The sequence below is a fragment of the Macaca nemestrina genome, chromosome 12 (assembly GCF_043159975.1).
Source record: "Macaca nemestrina isolate mMacNem1 chromosome 12, mMacNem.hap1, whole genome shotgun sequence".
NCBI lineage: Eukaryota > Metazoa > Chordata > Mammalia > Primates > Cercopithecidae > Macaca > Macaca nemestrina.
Window position 1 is genome coordinate 58323944 of NC_092136.1, and position 26382 is coordinate 58350325.

General features: G+C 42.7%; 1 protein-coding gene across 7 annotated transcripts in view; it reads right to left on the bottom strand.

Annotated features, from left to right (window-relative positions):
- Positions 1 to 26382, bottom strand: part of LOC105488720 (PPFIA binding protein 2) — a 143918-nt gene that overhangs the window by 81871 nt on the left and 35665 nt on the right. For all 7 annotated transcript variants that reach the window (XM_011753045.3, XM_011753048.3, XM_011753047.3 and 4 more), the window contains 2 exons: positions 26230 to 26329; positions 9957 to 10171 (listed from right to left, as the gene is read on the bottom strand). In XM_011753045.3, the coding sequence (XP_011751347.1) occupies positions 9957 to 10171; positions 26230 to 26293 (279 nt within the window). In that variant the 5' untranslated portion in view covers positions 26294 to 26329. Of the gene's footprint in view, positions 1 to 9956; positions 10172 to 26229; positions 26330 to 26382 lie in introns of those variants that run through there.

The window sequence follows — 26382 nt, forward strand, 5'->3', positions numbered from 1 at the left end:
AGTAGGTTGGTTTATCTCTGTCTAGAAGCCTGAATAAGTCACATAAAGAAATTCATCCAGTCAATACACATTTTCCCCGCATCCAAGGCAAACGAAAAACTTCCTGCCTTGGGTTAAGAATTACCACATGGTATGCAATAAAGGTATATCTAGGACTCCAAGGAAGAGGAGGTAGACAAGCTGATTTGGGAGCTGGATAGGGAGAGGTGGTGCAGAGTTCCAGCCTCTACAGGATGGTAGACAATCCCCCACGCTCCTGGGATGAGCACAGTGCTCTCCCTTAGGTTCTGGTACAAGAGAGGAGGAAAGAGAAAGGTGGCCAACATGGCTGCTCTCATCAGCCTTGCTCACTCCCAGCTTACACAGAGCTGTGACTCAGGTGTCCCTCTTCTATCCCCTCCTGAGCACCTGCGTTCCCTTCTACTTCATCACTGACCTTGTCACACCAGACCACCCCTACTGCGCCAGACTGTCAGAAGTATGTCTGATTTCCAACTCACTTCTCCTACTTCCATGCCTATAATTCTTAGCACACAGTATGAATTTAAACATTTTTTGGATAAAAGAATAAGGCTCAAATGATAAGACTGGTAAAGTAAGACTAAAATTCTACTTGAAGAAAAGAGACTTGAAGGTCTGTTTCTCCAGGGTAAAGATGTTTGACACAAAGAGGAAAAGACGGGACCCATTTCCTCTGTTAGCTCAACTCAATGTGTGATGAACAAAGGTGGGGGGTGCGGAGTGGGGGAGAGAAAGGGACAGAAAAGGGAGGAAGGTAGGGAAGAATCCAGATAAACTGCAGTTAAATTCTTGACATTTTTATGGCATCCTCAAGTAGCAAGTCTTACCTCAGCATTGTTTTTCCTTAAACACCAAAGTACATTTTACTTATATTGTAATTCAACTCAAAAATCACAAATTAACACCCCAAAAGACCTAGGAGCAGGTTGGCAGGGGGAAAACGGGAGGGGCTGAGTGAAATGGGATGGATTGAGAAGCTAAGGTGCCTCCTCACTCACCCCACCCCCAGGGGCAGCTGGGTCCCTGTCGTGGCTCCCTCATCACGCTGGCCTGGCAAGGCAAACCCATGGCTGCACCACTGCCCTAGAAGTCCATCCTGTCCAGGGCACCTCACTTGATCTACGGATGGAATTCCAGGGATCAGAAAAGCCCCTAAATATGTTCACCAAATATATACAAAGTACCACTATTTGTATTCACAAATCTTTCTCTGAAAAAGAGTTGTCAGATTATCAGAACAGTCCATGACTCCCAAAAGGCTAGAGGCCCAGATTTTATTTGGCCTAGGTAGTTACTCCCAAAGGTCTAGGCTGTCCTTATTATTGGGAGCTCGGGTGCCTGGGCTTCCTGCTCCCATTACACTGCTCCTGTGAGGTGGTGTCTCAGACTCGCTGGACCCATCCCTGAAGACAGAAGTCCTCAGGAAGCACAGAGGGTACACAAATAGGGGTCACTACAGTGACCTAACAGCCCCCAGGGCCTTCCTGGAAGTACTTTGCTCACCTACAACCAGACTCATTACTGCCTGCAATATGCAGCAGTCAGCTATGGGAAAAGGGCAGGAGACTGTGAGGCTGAGCGTTCTGGGAGTGAAAACACAGCTAAGAGGCCAGGGTGGTCAGGTTTGCTGGGGAAAGTCACTATAGCTTGCTCCACCCCTGTCCTAAGGTCCAGAAGAGAACCCCAGGATTGTCACCTACCTGACTGGAATTCCAAGTACTTGAGGGAATGGCTGAAAAAGGAGCTGAGGTCCCCTGATGTGTTACTCCAGCTGCCTACCAGAAGTCAGCAGCATCTTATCAGGCAGAACTGTAAACTGAGAGGAATCTCATGGTCACATGCTGTTCCACTGACCTATCACCTACAGGCATCCTGGGCTCCGCTCAGCCCTGAGCCTTCACCTCTGGGCCATGGGTGGCAGCTGCTAGGACACTCCCTCATAAATCCTCATAAGTCAGATACAAACTTGTGTTCTTCAACAGACATGGTGCACAGTGGGCCCGCTGCTAGTAAGAAGGAGAAGCGGGGGAAGGGAGTGAAGAGCGCAGTGGAGGAAGTCCTGGCCACTGCAGCTCAAGCCTCCACAGAACACAAGCATGGAGAACGCACTTCCAAAACAGATCAGGACAAAGGTCACCAGGCTTTTCCTGTAAAGGGCTAGATGGTAAATATTTTGGGTTTGGTGGGCCATATAGTCTCTCTCATACTCAACTCTCCCATTTGCAGTGCAAAAGCAGCCACAGCCAACACCAAAACCAGTGTGTGGCTGTGTTCTAGTAAAACTTTATTTATGAACACCAAAATGTGAATTTATGTTATTTTCCCATCTCAAAACATTCTTGTGATTTTTCTGCAGTCTTGAAAAATGTAAAAATTATTCTTAGCTGATGAGGGTAAGAAATATGCAGCAGGCTAAGTGTGGGCCATGGTTTGCTAACCCCTGGGTTAAAACAGTGCCTCCCCATCCAGAATGAACTGCCTGGACCCGAGGGGGTTCTAGTAAAAATGCAGATTCTGGTTCAGTAGGTTGGGTATGGGGCCTGCTGTTGTGCACTGCTGACAAGCTCCCAGGTGATGCTCATACTACTGGTCCCAGGACAACACTTGGAGGAGTAAGAAGTTAGGAAACTGCTTTCAAAAGTTCCTCAAGGCCGGGCATGGTGGCTCATACCTGTAATCCCAGCACTTTGGGAGGCCGAGGTGTGGGCGGATCACCTAAGGTCAGGAGTTCAAGACCAGCCTGGTCAGCATGGTGAAACTCTGTCTCTACTAAAAATACAAAAATTAGACCGGCGTGGGGGTGCACAACTGCAATCCCAGCTAATTGGGAGGCTGAGGCAGAATTGCTTGAACCTGGGAGGTAGAGGTTGCAGTGAGCCAAGATCATATCACTGCATACCAGCCTGGGCAACAAGAGTAAAACTCTGTCTCAAACAAACAAACAAACAAACAAAAAACAACAACAAAAACAAAAACCTCCTAATTACTAAACAAACTTGCCTAGAAGCATAAATTCCCTGGAGGCCTGCCTGCCCACTAGCAGGTACCTGAAAGGGCAGAAGGCTCTTGGTAGTGTGTCTCTGGCAGGTTTTTCTTTTGTGAGTGGAGAGTAAGTGGTTGTCCACATGCTCAGACCTCAAGTTATGCTAACCTGGCAACATCGTCCACCATGGCCCCTGGGCCTGAAGCAGGAAATTTAGTGGGGAAGGATTTATTTGCTCTTTCACCAGTGTTTGCACATTCTTGGTCATTTATAAACATTGGTTCTTAGAGGCTGAAATAGTCTCTTTAGGTCAGGTCTGAAAGGAGCCGGATTGTTAGAATTTAGTAGGGTAAATTTACTTTAGGGGGCAGGGATCAAGATCCAGGAAAATTAAAACTGCTAAATTTGCAGTGGCTGAAGGCCCCCTTGGCTGCTGTGCCAGGAAAAGGGCATTCAAAATCCCCCAGGGGACAGGAAGCTTCTCTAGGGCAGGGCATGACATACACTGTGGGCTAGGAAATGCCCCCAGGAATGGAAAGGGCCATCCTACTAGCACCCCAGCAGAAGGCACTGCAGTCAAGAAATCTGGAGAGGTTTCTTCATATCCACAGGGGAAGGTCAGGTCTATGCTCCCAGGACCAGCCCTGTCTCTTCTCCCCCACCCTAAACAGTGGAGCCCTCCCTTGACTGCCCTTTGTCCACTGTTTCTAAGGAAAATGGCAAAGAATTATCTTTGCCAGCAGACCTAGGTGCAGTTAAGCAGTTTCAATAATGAGAGATGCTTATGTTATCTTTATCTAAAAGAGAAAAATAAAAAGTTGTTTTCTCATACAAAGCCCATGCTGTACCTCATTCTTTGGGATTTCACTTCCCAGCATTTGTCCCTGACTCCCACCTAGTGGCTTCTTCCAGCACTGCACAGGGACAAAGAACTGCCACTGGTGCCATGGGAGTCCGGCCCCGGAGCCCCTTGGGAGCTGAGCACAGAAAGCAAGCATGGACACCTATTCCTTTCTCATCTCTCACTCAAGTTCACACCTGTCACAGGGGAGGTAAGAAAACATGCTGGAAACAGGCTCTACTTTTTTTCTTGAAAAATAAGCACCGAATTTTCCCTCCTCTTAAGATCCAGAGGAAAAGGTTTACCTATAAAACTCCTTCTGTAACTTTTCAAAATTAAAATGTTCAACACACATGTATCCTGACTATCTTCTGTTTTCCATTCTGGAGATACAGAAATGAATCACATGGTAAAAAATTCAAGCTCACATTTTATAATTCACAAAACAACTTTTTCTCTCCACCATTTTTTTGCAACTCCTCTGGCTTTTCAATATGGTAAACAGATTTGCTACTTTGGACAGAATGAAAGATTGCAAGCTGGATCTGGCAGTAATGTATGGGCTTTGTTTGAGGAGCTTGGAGCTGAAGAAGCTGCCATCTGTGACAAGGTGGTTTGGAGCTGAGAAGGCGGGTGGCTGTGCTCCCCAGCCTGGGTCTGGGTTTCTTTGTTTTTTGGGAAACTAGTTAAAAAGGTAACTGAGGGCATCTGAACTGACTGCTGGGCTGTCAGAGGTGAGCACTTACCCAGCTGGGGCCAGCAGAGGCTGCTTATTCAGGAGGGCAATTCTTCAGGTTTTTCAATATGGTAAACAGATTTGTCTCTCCACTGTTGAGATGTGGGCCTCCGTCAAGCTCTAACATAAGGGCAGCAGTAAACTGAGAGGATCCTAACCTGTCTCCACACTTTGGAACTCAAGAGGTCAAGACTGAGGGAGGCAAAGGCGGTGCTTACAAAGAGACCACTCCATATAGCTCCTAGAACAAACTGCAGAATTGGAATGCTTGGCCAGATCTTGCAGACACTTTCAAACTCAGCTGTCATTTCCAGTAGGGAAACTGAGTCCCAGAGAAGTGAAAAAGAGGCTCATATGAGTAGTAGGGCCAGGGTAGAACCCTGGCCTTTTAACTCCTTCCTACCTTCCATACTCCCTCACCCTGGTTCAATTTGCTTTCACCTACTCAAGCACACTGACCAGGACTCTTGCAACCTTGCAAAGAAAAGCCTGGGTTCCTGCTGGGTTCCATGTACCCCAGTTCCAAACAGGGCCTACAGTATAACCCTTCTATGGGTTCTCTGCCAACCACCCCTCACCCTTGAGCCTGAGCTCTTCCTTGACTTGCCTTCACTTTGCTGCTGGGTTTGCCTACCCCTTCTCTGGCTTCATCTTGAAACTTCACTGAGAATCTCCTTGGCCCATACCCAGTGTGCTAAACAGCAGAACAGACTGGCTGGCAGGTAGGAGATGAAGGGTATACATAACATACTGTTAGAGAAGCACCCATAGCTACTTCATATGGAGACTCTACTGGCTCTGGTATCTTCTGGGCATCACCCAAAGACCTGGGACACGAATCAACACTGTGTACCAGCCTAGGTCTACTCCTCCCAGCTAACTGGCTATTTCCAGCCCTGTAGAGCCCACTTGAATCTGCTGGCTAACCTGTCTAAGGTTTCCACCACCCAACCTAGCTGTAGATCTATGCAGCCAACCACCCAGCCAAGCCAAGCAGGTGTGGAGGGGTAGAGACACCCCTTTCAGACTATGGGAAAGCCCCACTCAAGGCACAGCCAAAATCCTGGAAGTGGTCACAGTTGTACCAGCTCCTTCTTGCCCGGGCCAGGTACCACATGCCAGGGCCACTGATGAGTACATGTCAGTACATGCCAGGGCCACTGATGAGCACTGCTTCCATTTCCGGGCTTCAGGACCACCTGTGGGGTTCTGGGGCTCCTGACCTGAAATAACCACACCCTCCTGAGGGCATCATCCTACATTTCACCATAGTAAACAGAGAAGAAGGAGGATGCCCCTTTCTGGAACTCAGCTCTGTTCCCATCACAACAGAGCTGCCTCAGCCTTCCAGCCAAGGCCTCAGCTGCATCCTTCATGAGCACTGACCCTGAGCTTGGCTCTGTCTTCCAGTTATAAAGGACCACCTTCCCATCTCCTAAGGGTAACACTGCTCTGCTGCACCACAGGCAGGACAGCCTCCCAAATACTTCCTCTGCAGGCCAGGTCCCAGCTCATCTTAGACCCCAAGATACCCTCTATACAAGGTCCTCATTCACCAGCTTTCCAGAGGAAATACTGCTCCTAGACCAAGGGAATCCAGGCCCTTTGTTCCTTGCCTCACTGAGGCCCCAGAGGGTGTCCCCATTAAGAAAACCTCGCACATGCCCTTCTAGGCCCGGAGCCCACTTCTCCTCATTATACCTACTGTCAAGGGGCAGGATGCTAGTTTAGACCCCAGAGCATGGGAAACTCTCTCACAACCGAGTGCCACTGACTCCTGGGCAGGTCTGCTCCACTTGGCCTTTACAACGAGTCTGCTCTGTTTTATACCCATCTCCAGGCAGAGTCCCGGCCAACAGCACTCCTACTGCTGCCGACTGTGCTGGCCCAGCTGTGCTTCAGCTCTGCCAGGACCCAGCAGAAGAGGAACCAGCCCTGCCACAAAGAAACAGCTGCCCAATAGGAGGCACTAGGACTAGGAGTGTCCTTTCCATGTAAGACATAAAAGAGAGAGCCCAGGACTAATCTGCTATTTGTCCTATTCTAACTATGGACCACTCCTCCACATCTACCCCTGCTTCTCAGCAGTCCATTCTTCTGGTGGACCACAGATGCCCCAGTGCCAGAAGGTCTGCAGTCCCAGATGAGCAGCAGCAGTACAAGACCACATTTTCCACTACGTAATCCCTCCCCTCTGCTAACAGTTGATTCACTCTGGGGTAGACACCTGATCTAAGGTGTGCATCCATAGCTGTGAATAAATTAAAAGTCTTTAATGCCTGTTTCTTTTACACTTAACACTTCTTCATTGATCTGGAGGACTTCGCTCAAAAATAATTAACTGGGTCAATCAGATTCTTTTCCTTAGAAACTTGAGTTTAAAAAGAAAACATATTGAGAAAACATGGAAAGAATTTGTCAGTCAACAAGAGTAAACTCAAACCTAACAGAAGTTTGTGGCAGTCACTCTGAGCTGTCTTCCTGAGGGCCACTCACTTTCCCCCACTCTATCGTCATTCCTTTCTGACAGAGGCCACCTCCCTGTATGGCAGATGGAAGTGCCAATACTTGCTTCCCCAGCCTCCCTTGCAGCTAGGGTATGCACAGGTGAATAAATCCTGGCCACTGCGGCTAAATGGGAAGTCTGCTAGAGGGTTGCAGAGAGTTTCCCTCCTGATTAAAAGCAACAACAACAAAAACATACTAAAGAAATGATTCTCTACCTCTGCACATAGTTGTATAGTTGTGTCTTGTAAGGACATGCTGCCTGCGGTTCTAGTGGCCATCTTGTGACTATTAGGGGATATGCCTGAGCAAAAACCACCCCTTGAGGATGGCAGGGCAAAAAGATGGGAAGAACCAGTGTCCGTGAGGTCACTCAGAGCCACTTATTTAACCCTGTGACTGTCTGTCTTCTGTACATCTTGTTAGTGGTCTATCTTGTTATTGTTTACATCATTTTACTGGAAAAAGTATCCCAACTGATATAGATGCCACAAGACAGAGTTGGACCATGTCAGGCCAGTGTCATGGCCAAGCAGGAACTCTAGGTGTGTAACAATGCCAGTGTGTCTACAGAGGAGAAGGGAGCAAATATGCAAGGGATGCACAGACATCACGCATGAGAAGGCGCTGGGCAGTGCTGCCTAATCATTCAAACCGTCTTATTAGTTCCAATTCCAATCCTAATCCACATGGGATTCTAAAAAAATAATTCAACTGAGTCTCCATGGTTGAAAGCAGTGCTTCTTAAACTTTAATGTGCTTATGAGTCACCTGGAGATGGTTCAACAAGTGTGAGATGGGGTCCATATTCTGCATTTTTCACAAGCTACTAGGGGATAAGAAAGCTGCTGAGCCAGAGACCAAAATTTGAGCAGCAATAACTTCTAACTAAAAGTGTCAATCTAAAGCCCGCGATGAGTTTGCTCACCAGTCTGAATTTTATTTCCATACAGATTAAGACCTTGTGTGGAATGTGGATGTGCCGATTGTAAAATGACTTTAGGTCTGCAAGATCTAAAATACAGACAGGCTATCTCTGTCCAGAATAAAAACTTTAACATACAGCTCTTACATCTTGGAATGTTTATATGAACTTCTGACCCCCTAAAAGTACTTGCTTCCCCATTCATAGGTTAGTGATGTCCATAATTACTCTAGAAGATTTATGAAAGCAATCACTTTTTGGGAAATCTCTTCAAAGGCAGGCATGCCCTACACCATTGTAAATAACCCCAAGACAAAACTGCAAATCTGAATGCAAGCTGTTTTCTACCAATGCATCTTGAAAAAAAACAACCATGTCAACTGCCTTTGGATCAAAAAATATTTTTAATAAATTTCCAAAAACTGTTTTAAAAGTTAGATTCGTTGTTTATACCAAACACTAAAAAATATTGTTGATGGACTGCAGTTAACCATAAAATAATCAAACCATAAACTTACTAGAGGAAGATACAGGTGAATAGTTATTTGTTCTGAGGTTGGGAAAGGCCTTGCTAGGGCCAAAAGGAAAACAAGAAACCAAAATAGGAAAGACTGATAGAGTGAAGTACAGTTGGTTAAAATTTTATGTCTCAAAAAGTTCCCTAAACATTTAAAAACAGAGTGAGGAAAATATATGCTACAAATAAAGCAAACGGCTAATAAAAGTTCATTCAAATAGATAAGAAAAACACTAAAATCCTAATAGAAAACAACAGCACAGAATACGAATAGACTAGAGTGGGAGAGGCGCACCCAAGAGGCTCAAGGTGATTTCTGGGTGTATAGGGAAAAATATTGGAACTATTTTTTAATCTATCCTTTAAAACTCTATTTTGGTGAGCAATGGATACCCTAAATACCCTGACTGACTTGATCACTATGTGTTATATAACATGTAACTAAATTTCACATGTACCTCACAAATTCATACAAATAAAAAACTTCAAAATTCTGTTTTGTGGTATTTTTATAATTTAGGTATACTAGTGAAATACTGGCTAGGTGCAGTGGCTCATGCTTATAATCCTAGCACTTTTGGGAGGCCAAGGTGGGTGGATTGTTTGAGCCAAGAGTTCAAGACCAACCTGGGCAACATATGGAAACCCCATCTCCACACACACAATTTTTTTTTTTTTTTTTTTTAATTAGCCAGGTGTGGCGGTGCACTTCTGGGAGCAAGAGTTGGGAGAATTCCCTTGAGCCTGGGAGGTCGAGGCTGCAGTGAGCCATGATCAAGCCACATTGCACTCCAGTTTGGGTGACAGAGCAAGACCATGTCTCAAAAATAAAATGCTGCATGTGAATATGTATATGGGAAATGCATTCTTTTTCCAGATAGGATAGAATCAAAAGTTTAGAGACCATACAGAGGAATACGAATAAACTAATTTTTAAAAGTTTAGCCTTCTTACCAAACAAAGAAATGCAAAAATAAGAAAACATTTCCTCCTAAGAAATTTGTCATGCTTTTTTTTAAATCAATGAGGTAACCAGTCTTTTGTTTGTGGTAAGAAATAAGGGGTAGTGGGATCTAGCTGAGGGGAGAGACACCAGCCAGGGATTAGAACTCAATAAGCAGTACTTATAATTCGAGGGTGTATGTGTGTATGTGTGAAATCGTCAATGTTTGTCCTTCTCTAGCCCTGGATTTCCTCAGGAGAGAAAGACTGTGGACCACGGAAGGGCAGAGGACATAGCTTAAGTCCCTTGACTGGGCTCTATACTCCTTGATAAGAAGGGCCACCCTGCAGCGTTGGCTAAAGTGGGATGGAAGAAAAGGCTAGAAGGTGTACAGATGAGTCAACAGCCCCAGTCAGTAGGGGCACTCCATGGGCTGCACCATTACATTCCCCAGTAGTTCCCAATCAGGCCACGGGACTACTCACCAAGCTCTCCTCAAACCACTCCTTTATGTAGGCAGCCGTTGGGCCAGGGATCTGGCTCAGGAGGGCTGCTCTCTCCTGAGGAAGCTCCAGCATCTCCAAGGCCAGCCTCAAGTCCTCGATGAGATGGAGCACCGGGAAGGAGTTCATGTATGAGGCTGGGGAAGCCAGTCCAGGCTCACAAGTACCATCACTAAGATCTGCACCTGTTTTAGTGCCTGCAACGAGAGAGAGGTGGAAACTCAGTAAGAAGGGTGGACACCATGGGCAAGGAACTAGTAAAGGGCAAAGGTGGTGAAAAAAAGGTGAAAGGGACAGATAAGAAGCTGGGAGTGAGCTGGGCATGGTGGTGCATGCCTGTAGTCTCAGCTACTTGGGAGGCTGAAGCAGGAGGATCACTTGAGTCCAGGAGTTCCAGGCTATAGTGCACAGTATCAGGCTTGAGAATAGTCACTACTCTCCAGCCTGGGCAACAGAGTGAGACCCCATCTTTAAATAAAGAAACCTGGAAGGCCACCTCGACCCCAGCTGAATCACTCACAATGTAAACTTTCCAGAAATCATCTTTATCTAATCTTGGGCTGGACAGTGTAAAAAGAGGCATGCAGAGGTGGATGACCATACCCTTTGGGACTGACATATGAAGCTCACACACTTAGACAACTGGGAAAGCACAGCCAGTCCTCACTAGGGACCACAAACTGCTAGTTTAGGCAGTAAGATCTCATTCTTCAGCTTTTAGAATAATTTTTTTCTTTATATTAATGTCATAGATTGCAGTTGGCCACCAGAGATTCCTCTATTCCTGTGTGTGCATTCCACTCCTCTGATAAAGGGATGGATCTTGACTCTGGGCTGGCTTGGTGACTTGCTCTGATCAACAGAATGCAATGGAAGTGACTCTGTACCAGCTCTGGGCCTGGGCCTTAAGAGGTCTAACAGGTTCCACTCTTTCTTTGACCCTAAACCACCATGTAACAAAGCCCAGTTACCCTGCTAGAAAAACAGCCCCACCTTTCTTAGCCCTCCCAGCTGTAGTGACAGACATGTGAATGAAGCCATCCAGGATCTTCCAGCCCCCAAGAGCCACCCCAGCTGACACCATGTGGAACAGGGAGGAGACACACCTGCAGTGCTACTCAAATCAGGAAATTACAAGGAAACGATGGTAGTTTTAAGCCAATATGTTTGGTTTGGCTTATCCCACAGCAATAGATGACAATTACTATATTCATTTTGGTGAGGGTTTAGTGAACTGGAATCTTTCTGGATCTTCCCAGTTGGGAGATCTTCATATTCCCTATATATCTCTATATGTTCTTAAATTTGTATTTATATATATCTCCATACCTTATCTCTTTATTGTGGGCTGTGGAGTCTCTGAGAGAGTCCATGGTCCATGTTACATTTAGCCGAGTTCCCAGCATCATGCACTCTACCCAGTAGACACTGAAAAGGAATCTGACCAAATGCCTGCACATATACCTGAACGAGTATCTGGAGAGAGAGTGCTTCAACGTCCTCAGAGATCTGGTATATTGGGTCAGCTCTTTCTAATTTGATAAGCCCCAAATTCGACTGTTCCACCATTTTTTTTTTTTTTTTTTTGAGACAGAGTCTCGCTCTGTCGCCCAGGCTGGAGTGCAGTGGCGCGATCTCAGCTCACAGCAAGCTCTGCCTCCCGGATTCATACCATTCTCCTGCCTCAGCCTCCCAAGTAGCTGGGACTACAGGTGCCCGCCACCACACCAGCTAATTTTTTGTATTTTTTAGTAGAGACAGGGTTTCACCGTGTTAGCCAGGATAGTCTCGATCTCCTGATCTTGTGATCCGCCCACCTCGGCCTCCCAAAGTGCTGGGATTACAGATGTGAGCCACTGTGTCCAGCCTGTTCCACCATTCTTACACCCATTTAACAACAGCAGTAGCAGCAGCAGCAGCAGCAGCAGCAGCCAAAATCTCCTTTCCATAAGCTCAGGGATATATTTTTCAAATCAAAACTGGGGCAACAGTCTAACAAAGGAAGTCTGTGCTTCTTTCAGCAGTAAACACTTTAGAAACTATGGTTTAGGTGGTGGAATTTCTAGGGCATTTGGATTATTTATAAGGCCAACCGGATGAAAGATTTGAAATTAGGACTCTACTGGAAAATGTGAGCTTGGGGCCACCGCATCCATGGTATGCTGCAGGCCTGACGTCCAATTTCCAGGTCCCTTTACTCTTCTCAGAGCCAACCTCCTCCTTGCCAGGCAGTCTTGGGAATGAGAAATCCACACAGATGGAAACAATTACCATTTGATTGCCAGTTTGCTTTCTGAAAATGCATGATACAGGGAATCATGGATCACAATCCACAAACAAGTCAGAGGCTCTGGGGAGCCAGGAAACTGCCCAATTACCCACCACTGTGATGTGTGCTCAGCACTTTCTGGCTCCTACAAATCCAATTAAGAGTGGACTGGGAAGAGCCACAGCCAAACTTCAAGGAAGAAAATGGACAGAAGCAGAGCAAGACCTTCAATCTCCAAATCATTGCTGAGTAATCCCTCTCCATTCTGTATACACGAATTTCAAACACGTAGCCATTCAGTTTCATTTTAAGTATTTCATAAATGTAGGAAGAATGAGTCAGGCTAAAAGGTGGATGGAAGATCTGGGTTTTCATTAACTTTATACCACTGTGTGGCCTTGGAAAAGTCTCTTCCTTTCTCTGGGACCCTCTCTGCCCTAAAGCTTTGAGATTCTTTCCTACTATTCAGAGTGTGTGTGTGTACATGTATGTGAGTACATGTATATCTGTGCCAAGTTTTACAGGCATATGTGTATATATGTATAAAAACTTTATATTTCTTTGCAACTTATATTTCTTTTATTACTTTATCAAAACCAATAGTCAATAAATACTAGATGAGAGAAGTGAAAAGATAAATATTTTGTCCCTGAGCTAGTGGTAATGACAGTGACAGAAAAGCCTCAGACGACAAACTCCACTTGATTTTAAATTTAATCAGATAAGGTTACAGGGCAGAAAACTAAGGGAAGAAGAAACTTCCAGATGCCACCATTGGGCTTTGGGATGCAAATGACAAAATGATATTGAATAAGCATCTACACAAAAGGAGATACAATTCTAAATTTCTTCTCAGAGGAAGAGTTTGGTAACCAGCTTCCAATAAGCCGTCAGTGACCCATTCCTCTTAATGTTCGTAATTTGTGGATATTATATCATGGTTGCTCCGTGTCACCAGTAGAATATGACAGAAATGATGGAACGTTGCTTCCAAGGCTAGATTATAAAAAGCACTGTGACTCCTTCTGCTTTATTATATCAGGCCACTCGCTCTAGGGGAAGGCCGCTGCCATGATATAAGGACATTCAATCATCCCTACGGAAAAGTCCATATGGTGACGAAATATGGCTACCTGTCAGCAGACATCAAAGAACTGAGCCCTTCTACCAACGGCCATATGAGTGAGCCACTGTGGAAGGGATCTTCCGGCCCAGGTGTTCCCAACCCCAGCCACAGACTGGTACCAGTCCATGGCCTGTTGGGAATTGGGCCACACAGCAGGAGGTGAGCAGTGGGCCAATGAGCATTACTACCTGAGCTCCACCTTCTGTCAGATCACTGGTGGCATTAGAGTCTCATAGGTGCGCGAACCCTATTGTGAACTGTGCATGCGAGAGATCTAGGTTGCTCACTCCTCATGGGAATCTAACAAATGCCTGGTGATCTGAGGTAGAACAGGTTCATCCTGAAACTTTCCCCCGACCCTCCAGGTTCATGGAAAAACTGTCTTCAACAAAACCGTTCCCTGGTGCCAAAAAGGTTAAGGATTGCTGCTCCAGCCCCAGAGAAGCCTTCAGATGACTGTAGCCCCAGCTAATATCTTAACTATAACCCTTTAAAAGACCTAAGCCAGAACCACCCAACTAAACCACTCCTGAATTCCTGGCAGATAGAAACAGATGATAAATGTTTGTTATTGTATGATGCTATGTTTGGGGTAATTTATGTTACACAGTAAAATAACTAACCAATAAAAATAGCTGAGAATATTCTGAGAAGTACAATCAAGAGACACTTGCCATGCACTGCTAAAATATGTTACTAGAATTACTCTCACAGAAAAAAATAAGATCTTTATTCTATACCATACACAAAAATAAAATTTAGACAGACAAGGATTATATGCTTAAAAAACTGAACTAGAAATACAAAGAGAAGATAGATCAAAACTGAGTTAGAGGAAGATTTTATAGGCACAAGAGCAATTGAGCAAGACATAAAAGAACAATAAATCTGACTACGTAAAATTAACTTCTGGAATATTAAAAACACAATTAAATTAAAAGACAAATTATAGCCTGAAAAACCTACTTGTAAGGCCAGGCATGGTGGTTAATGCCTGTAATCCTAGTATTTCGGGAGGCCGAGGCGGGCAGATCACCTGAGGTCAGGAGTTCGAGACTGGCCTGGCCAACATGGCAAAACCCTGTCTCTACTAAAAATACAAAAATTAGCCAAGCATGGTGGCAGGCCCCAGTAATCCCAGCTACTCGGGAGGCTGAGGCCGGAGAATGGCGTGAACCCGGGAGGCGGAGCTTGCAGTGAGCCGAGATTGCACCACTGCACTCCAGCCTGGGTGACAGAGCGAGACTCCGTCTCAAAAAAAAAAAAAACAAAAAACAAAAAACAAAAAAAAAAACCTACTCATATCAATTACAACAAAAGCTCAGTACAGCCTTCATTAAAAAAAAAAAAAGAGAGACCTTATCTATCAATAAAAAAAATCCCCAATTCACTTCTCACACATAAAACAGGCACAAGGTTCTTATGTGGGTAATTCTAGAATTAAAAAACAAAAGTAAAAATTAAAAATATGGAAAGAAAATGTTTTTGCACTAGTAAATAGAACATTTAAAAATGATATTCAATTTTCACCTACGCAAATTGTTGAAAATGCAAATGCAATGATAGTTAATGTTGGCAAGCTCGTATGCTATTCATAAGGGTACCCTCATACACTGTTACTAGACACAAAGACCAGCCTAATCTTTCTGAAAAGCAATTTGGCAAGATACAGGAAAAATATTCATGGCTTTTGACCTAGCAAGTCCAATTCTAGAAAGTTAACCTACAGAAATATAACCAGACATGTAGTCAAAGATTAATATATAAGAATCATCTCAGCAGCATCTTAATTTTCAAAAAGTAGGGGAAAAATCCCCCCAAATTGCTGAATGTTTAAATAACTTCTGAAACAAAGAATATGATTCATATAGCTATATAAAAAACAATTATCTAAAGACTCAATAACATGGGGAAATACTTGCCTTATTCAGTAAAAAAAAAATTATAAATATATGTATACGGTGTATATATACAGAAAAATACACAAATGTTGACAATATTTTCATTACTTTTATAACAATTTGTTTTAAACTTTAAATTTGTTGAATGTAAGTGAGACATTCAAGTTTGACATTTAGTTTGCACAGGGACTGTAGGTTCTCTTGCTCTCTGAAAGTCCCCACAGGATGCTAGACAATATGGAAGAATTCAGGCCTTTATTTGGTCAGGAAATGAAGTGAGTAAACCCAGACAGGTTTCTTCCTTGTGCTATTGATTAGCTTTCCCTCTCTCCATAATTGCATTAGTGAAAGGGGGGAAAACCTGGTAGTATTTCCACAGAACAATCATTTCAGAAAATCCCAGAGCAGGCTTCTTGGTAAGCTAGCCATGTACTGCTTAACGGGGAGCCTTCTGGAAACAGGACAGACTCAACTGCCAGGAGTCCCTGTTACCCACAATGAACAAACAGAAAAGCTGAAAAAGATAACACCTTTATTTCATTTTTATTTTTTAAATGTGGAGCCAAGCTTGAAAGACAGTAAAAACCTTGGGTACCAGAAACAGAGTGAACTCAACAGTGAAATTAATTCAAGCTGACTCTACAGTAGCCCGGGGCAAAATACCCAGCTATAGGGAGGAACCGAGGTTGGGGCTTGAGGTTTTAATGTCTCCAGTGAAAGCAGTAAGTTGAAAGTGAGACCCCTATAGAAAGAAAGTACCCCGAAGTATTGCCTATTTCATAAAGGGGTCTGAAAAATTTCACCCAACGGCAGGGAAGCTTGCAGTATGCTAAGGCGCCCCCTACGTGTTTATAATACCACGTATATACACCCTCCCTCACCCCCAGTGAGACATCAAACCTACAGGCCTCTGCATACTACTGGTATAGTGCCAAATTTCTACTATGCACTTACTACTGAAACCCCAAACCAGAAATCAACATACATGCACACAAAATGGTCCAGAATAGTGCAACACCTAAAGCCCAGCATTAGCAAATGCAAAATCTCCCAGGAGGCTCATTTCCACACTCTACACACATTCCCCGCAATTATCCCCTATAAAAAAAATTACAACCACAGTGGGAAACAAATCAAAATAGAACAAAAACAATAAATAAAGAAAATGTGTACCCTAAAACCTGGGATTAACAGGACAATTTAGAAGGCACAATAAACCACTAATACTGGATATGCCTAAATATAAGGCAAGATTTATCCCCCAAATTTCTCAGAAAAGGGTAATTCAACTTACAGTCAAGCCTAAAGTTTCTCTTTGGGGCATTCTATTTCATTTTGAGCAACGAAGTATTCAGAGTAGCACAAATGTTTTCAACTTTCAATGCTCACTGAAGTCACCTGAGCAGTTTTACAAACTACAGATGCCTGGGCCCTCCTCCAGGGATTCTAATTTAATTGGTCTGAGGTGTGACCTGGGGTAATAAAAAGTTTTCCAGGTGACACTAAAATGATGCTTAAGCTGAAACCATGGCACTAGCAGATCACCTCAATCAAGTCTAGCTTTGATGGTTATAGAGGTCACCTGAGAATTTTTATTTTAAGGAAGAAAACCAAAATTTAATGAAGATGTAGTAATTATTTTTGAGGATAAGACCACATACAATGCAAGTGTTATAGGATTTCATTGAAAGCCTTTTCTTTTCTTATTTTTATTTATTTATTTTTTTGAGACAGAGTCTCTCTCTGTCACCCAGGCTGGAGTGCAGTGGCACGATCTCAGCTCACTGCAACCTCCACCTCCCAGTGATTCTCCTGCCTCAGCATCCTGAGTAGCTGGGACTACAGGCACGCACCACCACACCTGGCTAATTTTTGTATTTAGTAGAGACGGGGTTTTGCCATATTGCCCAGGGTGGTCTCGAACTCCTGACCTTGTGATCTGCCTGCCTCCGCCTCCCAAAGTGCTGGGATAAAGGCGTGAGCCACCACACCCGGCTGAAAGCCTTTTAATGATTGCTTTTGAAAACACATAGGCATGTATGTGGTAGTGACTGGGGTTGTTCAGGTATTTTGTTCTCCTCTGCTTGCATTCTTAGTAGGCTTACAGTTCTGTCCCTTGAAGTCACTCATGGTCACATAACTTCCTTTGGCCAATAAACAGAAACTATGTGTATCACTGGGAGAAAGTCTAAGAGCCAGTACACAATTCCCCATATCTCTTCCACCTTCCCTGACTCCTGGCAATAGTGGAGACTCAATCAGCCTGTGTTCAAGTGAAGATGATAAGGACCAGAGCTCTTGGCAGATCTCAGAGAACTTGCAATGTGCACAAGAAGTAAACCTTTGTGTTTCAAACTACTGACATTTCAGTAGTTTCTCACTGCAACATAACTTAGCTTATCTTCATTCATGCAAAATATATATGTTGTACAATTAAGACATATAAACAAGATAAACTTTTAAAATCTAATCTTTTACTATGTAAATGGAGTTCTTTGGCATGAGATGAAATAGCTGATGACAGCATCATATGTGAATTTTAAAAGTGTTGTATTTAAAACAACTTCCAAGTAAGGATGGTGTGTTCTAAAACCTTGCCACTTAAAAGTGGGGTCCACATGAGTAGCAATAGCAAAACCTGAGAGTTCATTAGAAATACAGAGTCTCAGATCCCATCCCAGACCTACAAATAGGAATCTGCATCCTCAAATGCTCTACAACTGCTCTAGAATGCTAGGATTATTCAAAAAGAGCTCTTATAATGATAGAAACAAAGATAAGTATAAAAAGCTTGAATAAAATTATTTCATCAGATGTGCCAGTGACAGGAATGGTGGCGGGCACCTGTAATCCCAATTACTCAGGAGGCTGAGAATTGCTTGAACCTAGGAGGTGGAGGTTTCAGTGAGCCAAGATTACGCCACTGTACTCCAGCCTGGGCAACAGAGCAAGACTCTGTCTCAAAAAAAAGAAAAAACCAAGTGCCAGTGAGACAAGAAGTTCATAAATTAACATATCATTTTGAATTACTGAAAGCCTTTTAATTAGTGCTTAAACATATAACTAAATCAATACCTGAATATTATGAATAAATATTTTGTCTATTTGGGAATATTTGGGCATATTTCATATGTTTTATGTAATTAAAGGAGAAAAGGAAGAAATAAAAACCTTAAAGAAAATGAAAGCATGATTTTAAAAAATAGGAAAATTTGAAAAAAAAAATACAAACCAAAATAAAGAATGCAGCGAAACAAATTAAAAATTAAATGAACAGGTTAAATAGCAGATGAGAGAATTATTGGAGAGGAAGATAGATCTGAAGAATGCTGCATACAGAGACACAAGTGAAAAATATAAAAGAGGAGTAGCAAGCATGGAATTAAAAAACAATGACAAAGTCCAACACAATTCTTCAGGAATTCCAGAAGAATACAGAGGATGAAGCAGAGGCAACAAATAAAATGGCTATGAATTTTTCAGAATGGAAAACTTGAGTCCTCTCAGTTTAAAGACACTCACTGAGTCCCAAGAATAATACATCAAAACAAATCCACCGAAGAAACAAGACAGTGAAACTGAAGAACACCAAAGATAAACAGGAAGTTTAAAAACAACCAGAGACAGAAGACAGATACAGATCGCCAGACTTCTCATTAGCAATAAATCCCTGTGACCACAAAATAATACCTATGGATAGTGCCCAACCTACAAGCCTGTATAAGATAAACTATCATTCAAGATTAGGAACATTTAAGGACATTTTTCAAATGACAACTAATACAATCTATTACTCACAGACTATCAAATTTTAAGGAAGAAAACTATATCATGCAAAAAAAGCAGCAGGATGAAAGAATCAACTATGATTGGAGAGGTTGTTAAAATTGTTAAACAAAACGCTGCCAATTTAAAAAACAATAATTTGGAGAATATAAATAAAGATACTAGAATACTAAACAAAAATAATGTGGAAGATGGGGCAGTGATGGGAATTAAAGCATTCTAAGAGTCAAGTATTATTTATTTTATTTTTATTTTATCTTTTGAGATGGAGTCTGGCTCTGTCGCCCAGGCTGGACTGCAGTGGCGCGATGTCAGCTCACTGCAAGCTCCGCCTCCTGGGTTCATGCCATTCTCCTGCCTCAGCCTCCCGAGTAGCTGGGACTACAGGTGCCTGCCATCACGCCCGTCTAATTTTTCACTGTGTTAGCCAGGATGGTCTCGATTTCCTGACCTCGTGATCCGCCCGCCTCGGCCTCCCAAAGTGCTGGGATTACAGGCGTGAGCCACCGCGCCCAGCCCTCTTATAAAGAAATTTAATCGTAGTTTAAATTTTTTTCCACACAGAAAACACCAGGCCAAATGCTTTTATATGTTAATTCTATCAAACATTAAAGAATAATTCTAATCTAAGAAAGTATTTTAGATAAAATATAAAGGCCAACTTGATGCTAACAAAATGGAAAGCCTCAGTAAAATGGACACATTTCTAGAAAAACTTAACTTGCCAAGACTCAATTAAGAAAACCCGTCCACACCATTACAAGAAAAAAATCTTCAAACAAGAATACATGATGCCCACACAGTTTTGCAGCTCAGTTCCTATACCTACAACTATAGCAAATATTTAAGGAACACATAGTTCCAGCCTTATCCACTCTTTCAGAGAATGGAAAACAAGGCACAGTTCCATAAAGGACTGGGAGATGGGGTCTACCAGTGAGGGAAAAATGGAATGAGGGCTGTCAAACAGCGGGTGCCCCAGTAGCAGTTTTGACCTCTTCATACAAATGGCAGTCTTTAATAGCTCTGCCCCTTAGACACTCCTAAAACCCCCACTCCAGCTCTTCTGAACAAAGTCCTAGCAGGGCTCTCCCACCCCGCAATGGGAAACAGTGAGTCTGTTACTGATGACTGCTATATGAGGCTCCACCTCAGAGAAGCCGGGATAAGACCAGTTAAGGACTGTTCAGAGTATAGTCTCAACAGCCTTCAGCACCACAGCTGACTTCATTCATAGGCCGACGTGAAGAATCTTGGTCTTGATCAGAACTTTCTCTGCCCCTGCACAATCTTTTGTTGTTTTCTTTTTACAAACCCAGACGCTAATCAGAGTTGGCAGAATGGCCGCAGCTGACAGGGCAACCTCTTTAACTGTCATAAAACAGACTCCTCTTAACTATTCCTCCTCAATGAGTACTGCTTGTACATAACTGCATGAGTAACCTCCTGCACAGCCAAGAGGAATAAGTGGCCCTCTGTGTCCTGACCACGTGGCTCTCTGGTCCCCTGCCAGAAGTGGCCTGACAAAGTAGCCACTGAACCTGTCAGTTCACAAATTAAGCCCCATGCAAAATTAGTGTCTGTGGCAGTTGCTCTGGGCCATCCAGAGGGAGGTAATTAAGCAATATATAGTTCAATTTCAATTGTCAACAGTGTAATTCAATTACAGTGTAATTTGCAAGCAGAATCACAGGGACTAATCAGGAGGAAGACTAGATCAAAGGTTAACATCCTACTGAAAACTATAATAATGGTCTTTCATATTGGAACCAAGTCATTATTGACACAGGTCCTAGAGTCTTTAACAGCCACCCTTTCCCAACTTTCTGATATAAAATCCTGAGGTCCAAATCTAGTATAGTCCCACTCTAGTATAGTCTAGTCACCTGGGATTCAGCCATTCAGATTTCAAGAATTCAACTTTACAAGGAGTTTCATTTAATAGTCCTGCTTACAAGGCATTTCTTTTTGCATTTACAAGAACCAATTTCTATCTCTCACACCTCCCAAGCGTTGACCACCTGAGATGAAGGCCATCACACTACGGCTCTGGAGGGGCGTAATTACCACTTGCGCATTAGGATGTCCTCTCAGAGTACTCCTGGTCTGATTGTTTACAGGAGTGATAATCATCCTGCACTGTTAGCACTTTTTTAGTTGATGGGGGAGGAGATGGACATTTTTTTGCACTAAAAGCTTAATTACATAAACACTGATATCACATGCCCAAAGTGCACTCCTTTTAGAAGGAGTTTTGGAAAGTAAACAGTAACCTAGCCTACTGTAATTAATAAGAGGCAATTCCTTGTTACATAGTATATGATTATTAGTGATCACTGAATAAATTACATCCATTTTAGTAGGAAAATGTGTTGTTTTCGTGTAAGTGGCTACTATTTGGGAGGTGCAGGAAGCCCATAAAGGTTTTTTCCATTGAAATACATGGTAAAACACACTCTTTGGGTACTTGAGTACTTTGATGGAAAAGCAGTTGTGTTTTGGCAGTGGTGGTGGCACTACTTGACATCATGCAATCTGAAATTAATCAGAGAATATAAATAAAGAGAGGAAGATTTAAATGTTCACACAAAAATGTCATTTCTGCAAGATCTATGGTATCATGATGTGGTGCCACAGTTTTTCAACTTCTTTAGCTGTGCCATCCTTAAGCAAAGGAACCCTTGTTTGGAAGAAATAATGTAAGAGAGACAAGAACAAAACCACTTTGGCTTAGGGATTGTGATCAAGAAGAGAAAAGTATCCTTCCCTCTGTTAATTCTTTTCTCTTACAGACAGCCCCACGCATCAACATAAAAACCAGCCCAGGAATAAAAGGAGCCCGGAAGAGACTCAGATGGCCCTGGACTCAAATCTCAGCAGTATGATCTTGGGGGGTAAAAATAATTTAATGCTAGTATCAATAAAACAAATAACTTGGACCAATTCAGCACTTTCTAGGTGCCTTATTTGCATTAATTCAACCCTCACAATAATATGAGACAGGTACTATTATTATGGCTATTTTATCAATAAGTAAATTGAGGCTCAGAAGAATTAAGCAATTTGTCCAAAGATCCCACAGCCAGCACTAAATGGCTGAGCTGGGATTCAAATCCCTACAATCCAACTCTGTAGTCCACATTAATAACCACAAAAATTCTTAACCTCTTTGGTCCAATTTGGCTCAGCCATTTTAATGCCATCATAAAAATGAGGAAAAGTGTCCTCAACAATCTTGAGAAAAAGTACCCTCAACAAGACATTCAAAAGAATGATCATTATTTTTATCAAGAATAGCATAGAAAACACGCCCTCCAGATACTCACTAGTAACCTCAATGTTGAATAATGTGTCAAATAGCTCCTGTCAAATATCTACGTGAGCCAGTTACTACTTCAGGGATGGTTCACGGGACATACAAACTACTAGTTTTCCAATAAATAAATAAATAAATAAATAAATAAATAAATAAATAAATGATTTGTTATTCCAAAAAGAATCAGTGAAACAAAGGTGAAAATAGAGAAAATAAATGAAGTTCAGTAGGCAGTCAGATAGAGGATGTATACAGAAACCTATATGTATACCTCCTAACCAATGAAAAGGAGATCCTAGTCACAAAAGCAAATAAAAAAAATACATCTAGCATATATTAAATGCTTATTAACTAAAATGCCTAAAACCACCCATTAAGGCACTGGAGATACAGTGGCAGAGCCTCTATCCTTAAGAAACTCACATGCTGGTGCAGGAGGCAGACAATAAACAAAGAGGCAAATATGAATGTAATAGGTCAGGAAATAAGTGCTATAAATAAGTATAAACAAGATACAAGAACAGAGTTATGTGGGAATGCATGATAGACACAGTCAGGGAAGGCCTTCTGATATGGTAACATTTCAGCATAAGCCTAGATCTGGAGGAGGGCATTCCAGAAAAGGGGAGAGCAAGAGCATGGTTAAAGTGAGATAAGCCCTGGGAACATAAAAGGGATGCATAAAGGGCTGCAAAAACCAAGTCATACCAAGACGTTGCTGGCCATGGTAAGGGTTTTAAACTTTATCTTGAGATGGGAAGCCATTGAGGAGTTTTGGAGAGAGGAGTGATATGACTTAATTTACATTTTCAGGTTTACTCTGCAGCTCTGTGGAAAAGAGTCTATAAAGGAGCAAGAACAGACACAGAGGGCAATCAGAAGACTATGTATCAATCTTGCAGACCCTGGGCAAATCCAGCAATGGATGCACAAGCCGTATACAGTGAAAACTACAAAACTCAGATGGGTGAAATAAGAGCTTTAATAAATGAGAATGCTACCCTGTCCCAGAAAAGATTCAACATGATAAAGATTATTTTTAGTCCCTCATTAATCTATCAAGAACTAACATTTTATAGTGCTTACTATGTGCCAGGCACTGTTCTAAGCACCTTACGTGTGTTAACACAGGCAACTCTCCAAGATGGGTACTATTACTATTCTCATTTCAAATATGAGGAAACTGAGGCACAGACCATGCAAGTAACTTGTTGTAGAGCTAGGATTTCAAACAAGTAGTCTGGCTACAGGTATTCCTCCCTACCAATCTGCAAAGAACCAATTTGCAAAAAATGTCTTCTCTCTATAAAACTCTCAAACCTGCTCCAGACAGAGAAGCCCAGGAGTCCTTCTAGATGGAACCTTCCAAGATGGAGGACTAAGGAATGGAAGGACAGAGCAGTTTGTACTGGAAGATCAGAAGAATAGGTCTCCTGGGTTTCACACAACCCACACTTAGGGCCCCTCTCTCCACACACATCCCAGATTCTCAATTGCAGATCCTGGGTCAAGGCAAGGCCTTAAGGATCCAGTCACATAATGTCTCTCAGAGACAAAATGAATTTTCCCAGAGGCTCTGTCATTTCAGGAATGCCTGTATGGAGAAATCAGGAAGCAGAAAGAGGTACTGACCCCATACAAGGCTACTTTTCTTTAGAAGTCTGATTCATCGCTCAAAAATTCAATATTGTGAAAGTGTCAGTTCTTCCCAACACGATCTAAGTTAAATGCAATCGCAATCAAAATCCCAGAAAGGTACTTTGTGATAAAAAGAAAAAAAAAAAAAACTGACTCTAAATTTCATATGAAGAGGCAAAAGGTAGCCAACATAACATTGAAGAATAAAGTTGGAGGACTGACAGTACCCAACTTCAAGACTTACTATAAAGCTACAGTAATCAACACAGTGTGGTATTGGTGAAAGAAAAAATAAACAAATAAATCCCTGAAACAGAATAGAGAGCTCAAAAATAGACCTGAATATGTATCACAAAAATATAATCAAATGGCCTTTGACAAAGCAGCAAAGATAACACATAGAGAAAAGACAGTATTTTCATCCCTCCCTGACAACCATGGAAGAGGTCTGACAGGGGCTCGCTCAGTCTCCCCTTTGCTCTTTGGCTGAAGGCTCTGAAGTGCTGACTGCCTCAGGCATTTTCAGGCAATGATCCTGTGGCTCTTATCCCAATGCACATAAGCTCCCAAGGAGCTCGCAGGTCAGTATCTCTAAAAGGATTGCTAGGAAATCCACTTTCTTGACTCTTTCTCCTCAGTAAGGCATCAGAGACCCTAATCTAGAACATGACATCTGTATTGGCCAGGGTTCTCTAGAGGGACAGAACTAATAAGAGATATGTATACATAAAGGGGAGTTTATTAAGTAGTATTAACTCACACAATCACAAGGTCCCACAATAGGCCGTCTGCAAACTGAGGAGCAAGGAAGCCAGTCACAGTCCTAAAGCTGAAGAACTTGAAGTCTGATGTTCAGGGACAGGAAGCATCCAGCACAGGAGAAAGATGTAGGCTGGGAGGCTAAGCTAGTCTAGACTTTTCATGTTTTTCTGCCTGCTTTATATTAGCTAGCAGCTTATTAGATGGTGCCTACCCAGATTAAGGGTGGATCTGCCTTCCCTAGCCCACTGACTCAAATGTTAATCTCCTTTGGCAGCACTCTCACAGACACACCCAGGATCAATACTTTGCATCCTTCAATCCAATCAAGTTGACACTCAGTATTAAACATCATGACATCCCAGTCTATGGAGCCTCTGAAAAGCAGGACATTAGTCATGGCTTCTCAAGGGCTCTCTATCCACTGAGAAATTGAGAAGCAGACAGATGATAGATAGCTAGAATACATCACAGTACCAACAATAACCTGAAGAAGCTGCAAGACACAGGCACACTCTCCCACCTCAGGCTCAAACACTAAGAGCCCTCTGTAAGTCAGGTGAAACCCTCCAATGGGAAGGAAAAGCAAATGCCTGAGAAGCGGCAGTGTCAGGTACTCTGTATACTTCCTGGGGTCTAGCCACACTTGGCCCAATACCTTCCTCCATGCTCTCTTCCAGCCACAGCTCAAACAATGAAGAGCAAAGTCCCAAAGAAGCACATCCAATCTACCAATGAGGCTACTGAAGTGTACCTGGTAAAGTCAGAAGATTTGGGACCTTCTGGAAAGATTTCCAACAAAAGGTTTGGTCTAATCAATACAGGCTTCTGGTTGCTCCCGTAAAGAAAGGAATCAGCTGGAACAGCTAATGGATAGTACTTTCAAATTAACCACAACTTTGCTAGATCTTTTCTTAAAAAAAAAAAAAAAAGTCCCCTACTGGCTAATGCAAATATTAAAACCAAACAGTTGAGATGGATAAAAAACAATATGGCATAAAGAACATTTGAATCACTAATTGAATCAAAACAAAACTGCCTCCCATCTCTGAAACACACTAGAGACCATCTGAGGAAGCTGACACCTGCATTAGGTGGCAAAGTCTGCTAGATTTCAAGTTTCAGATCAGCTGTAATAAGCCATGAAAAGCCCTGAAAATTTTACATTAGAATCAGTCTCACTGAACCCAAACTGCCTCGCAGCCAGAATCCAAACTGAGGCGGTAGATGGTAGGTACATCCACACTGTCTCAGCAGAGACCAGAACGATCACACCAGACATCAGAGAGTGGTATAAGTTCGTATCAAAGAAAAAAAGAGAGTTGATATACACAATAACACTATTGAAAAATAAATACAACAAGAGACTTTTCTCTATGCCAAAAAAAAAGTAAATGGAGAGAAGCAGTTTCTGGAATGTGGAGGATGAGACCTCAGTTGCTGGGGTTCCCTGGGCATACCTGCAATGATCCCGTCCATTTGCTCCAGGGCAGCTTCCAGCGCATGACTAGCATCAGAAGCCATGACTCCTTTTGCCTGCCTAGTCTCCTCCTCTTCTTACTGAAAATTCAAATACAGAACAAAAGAAAAATTACAGAGAGTTTCACGTTACG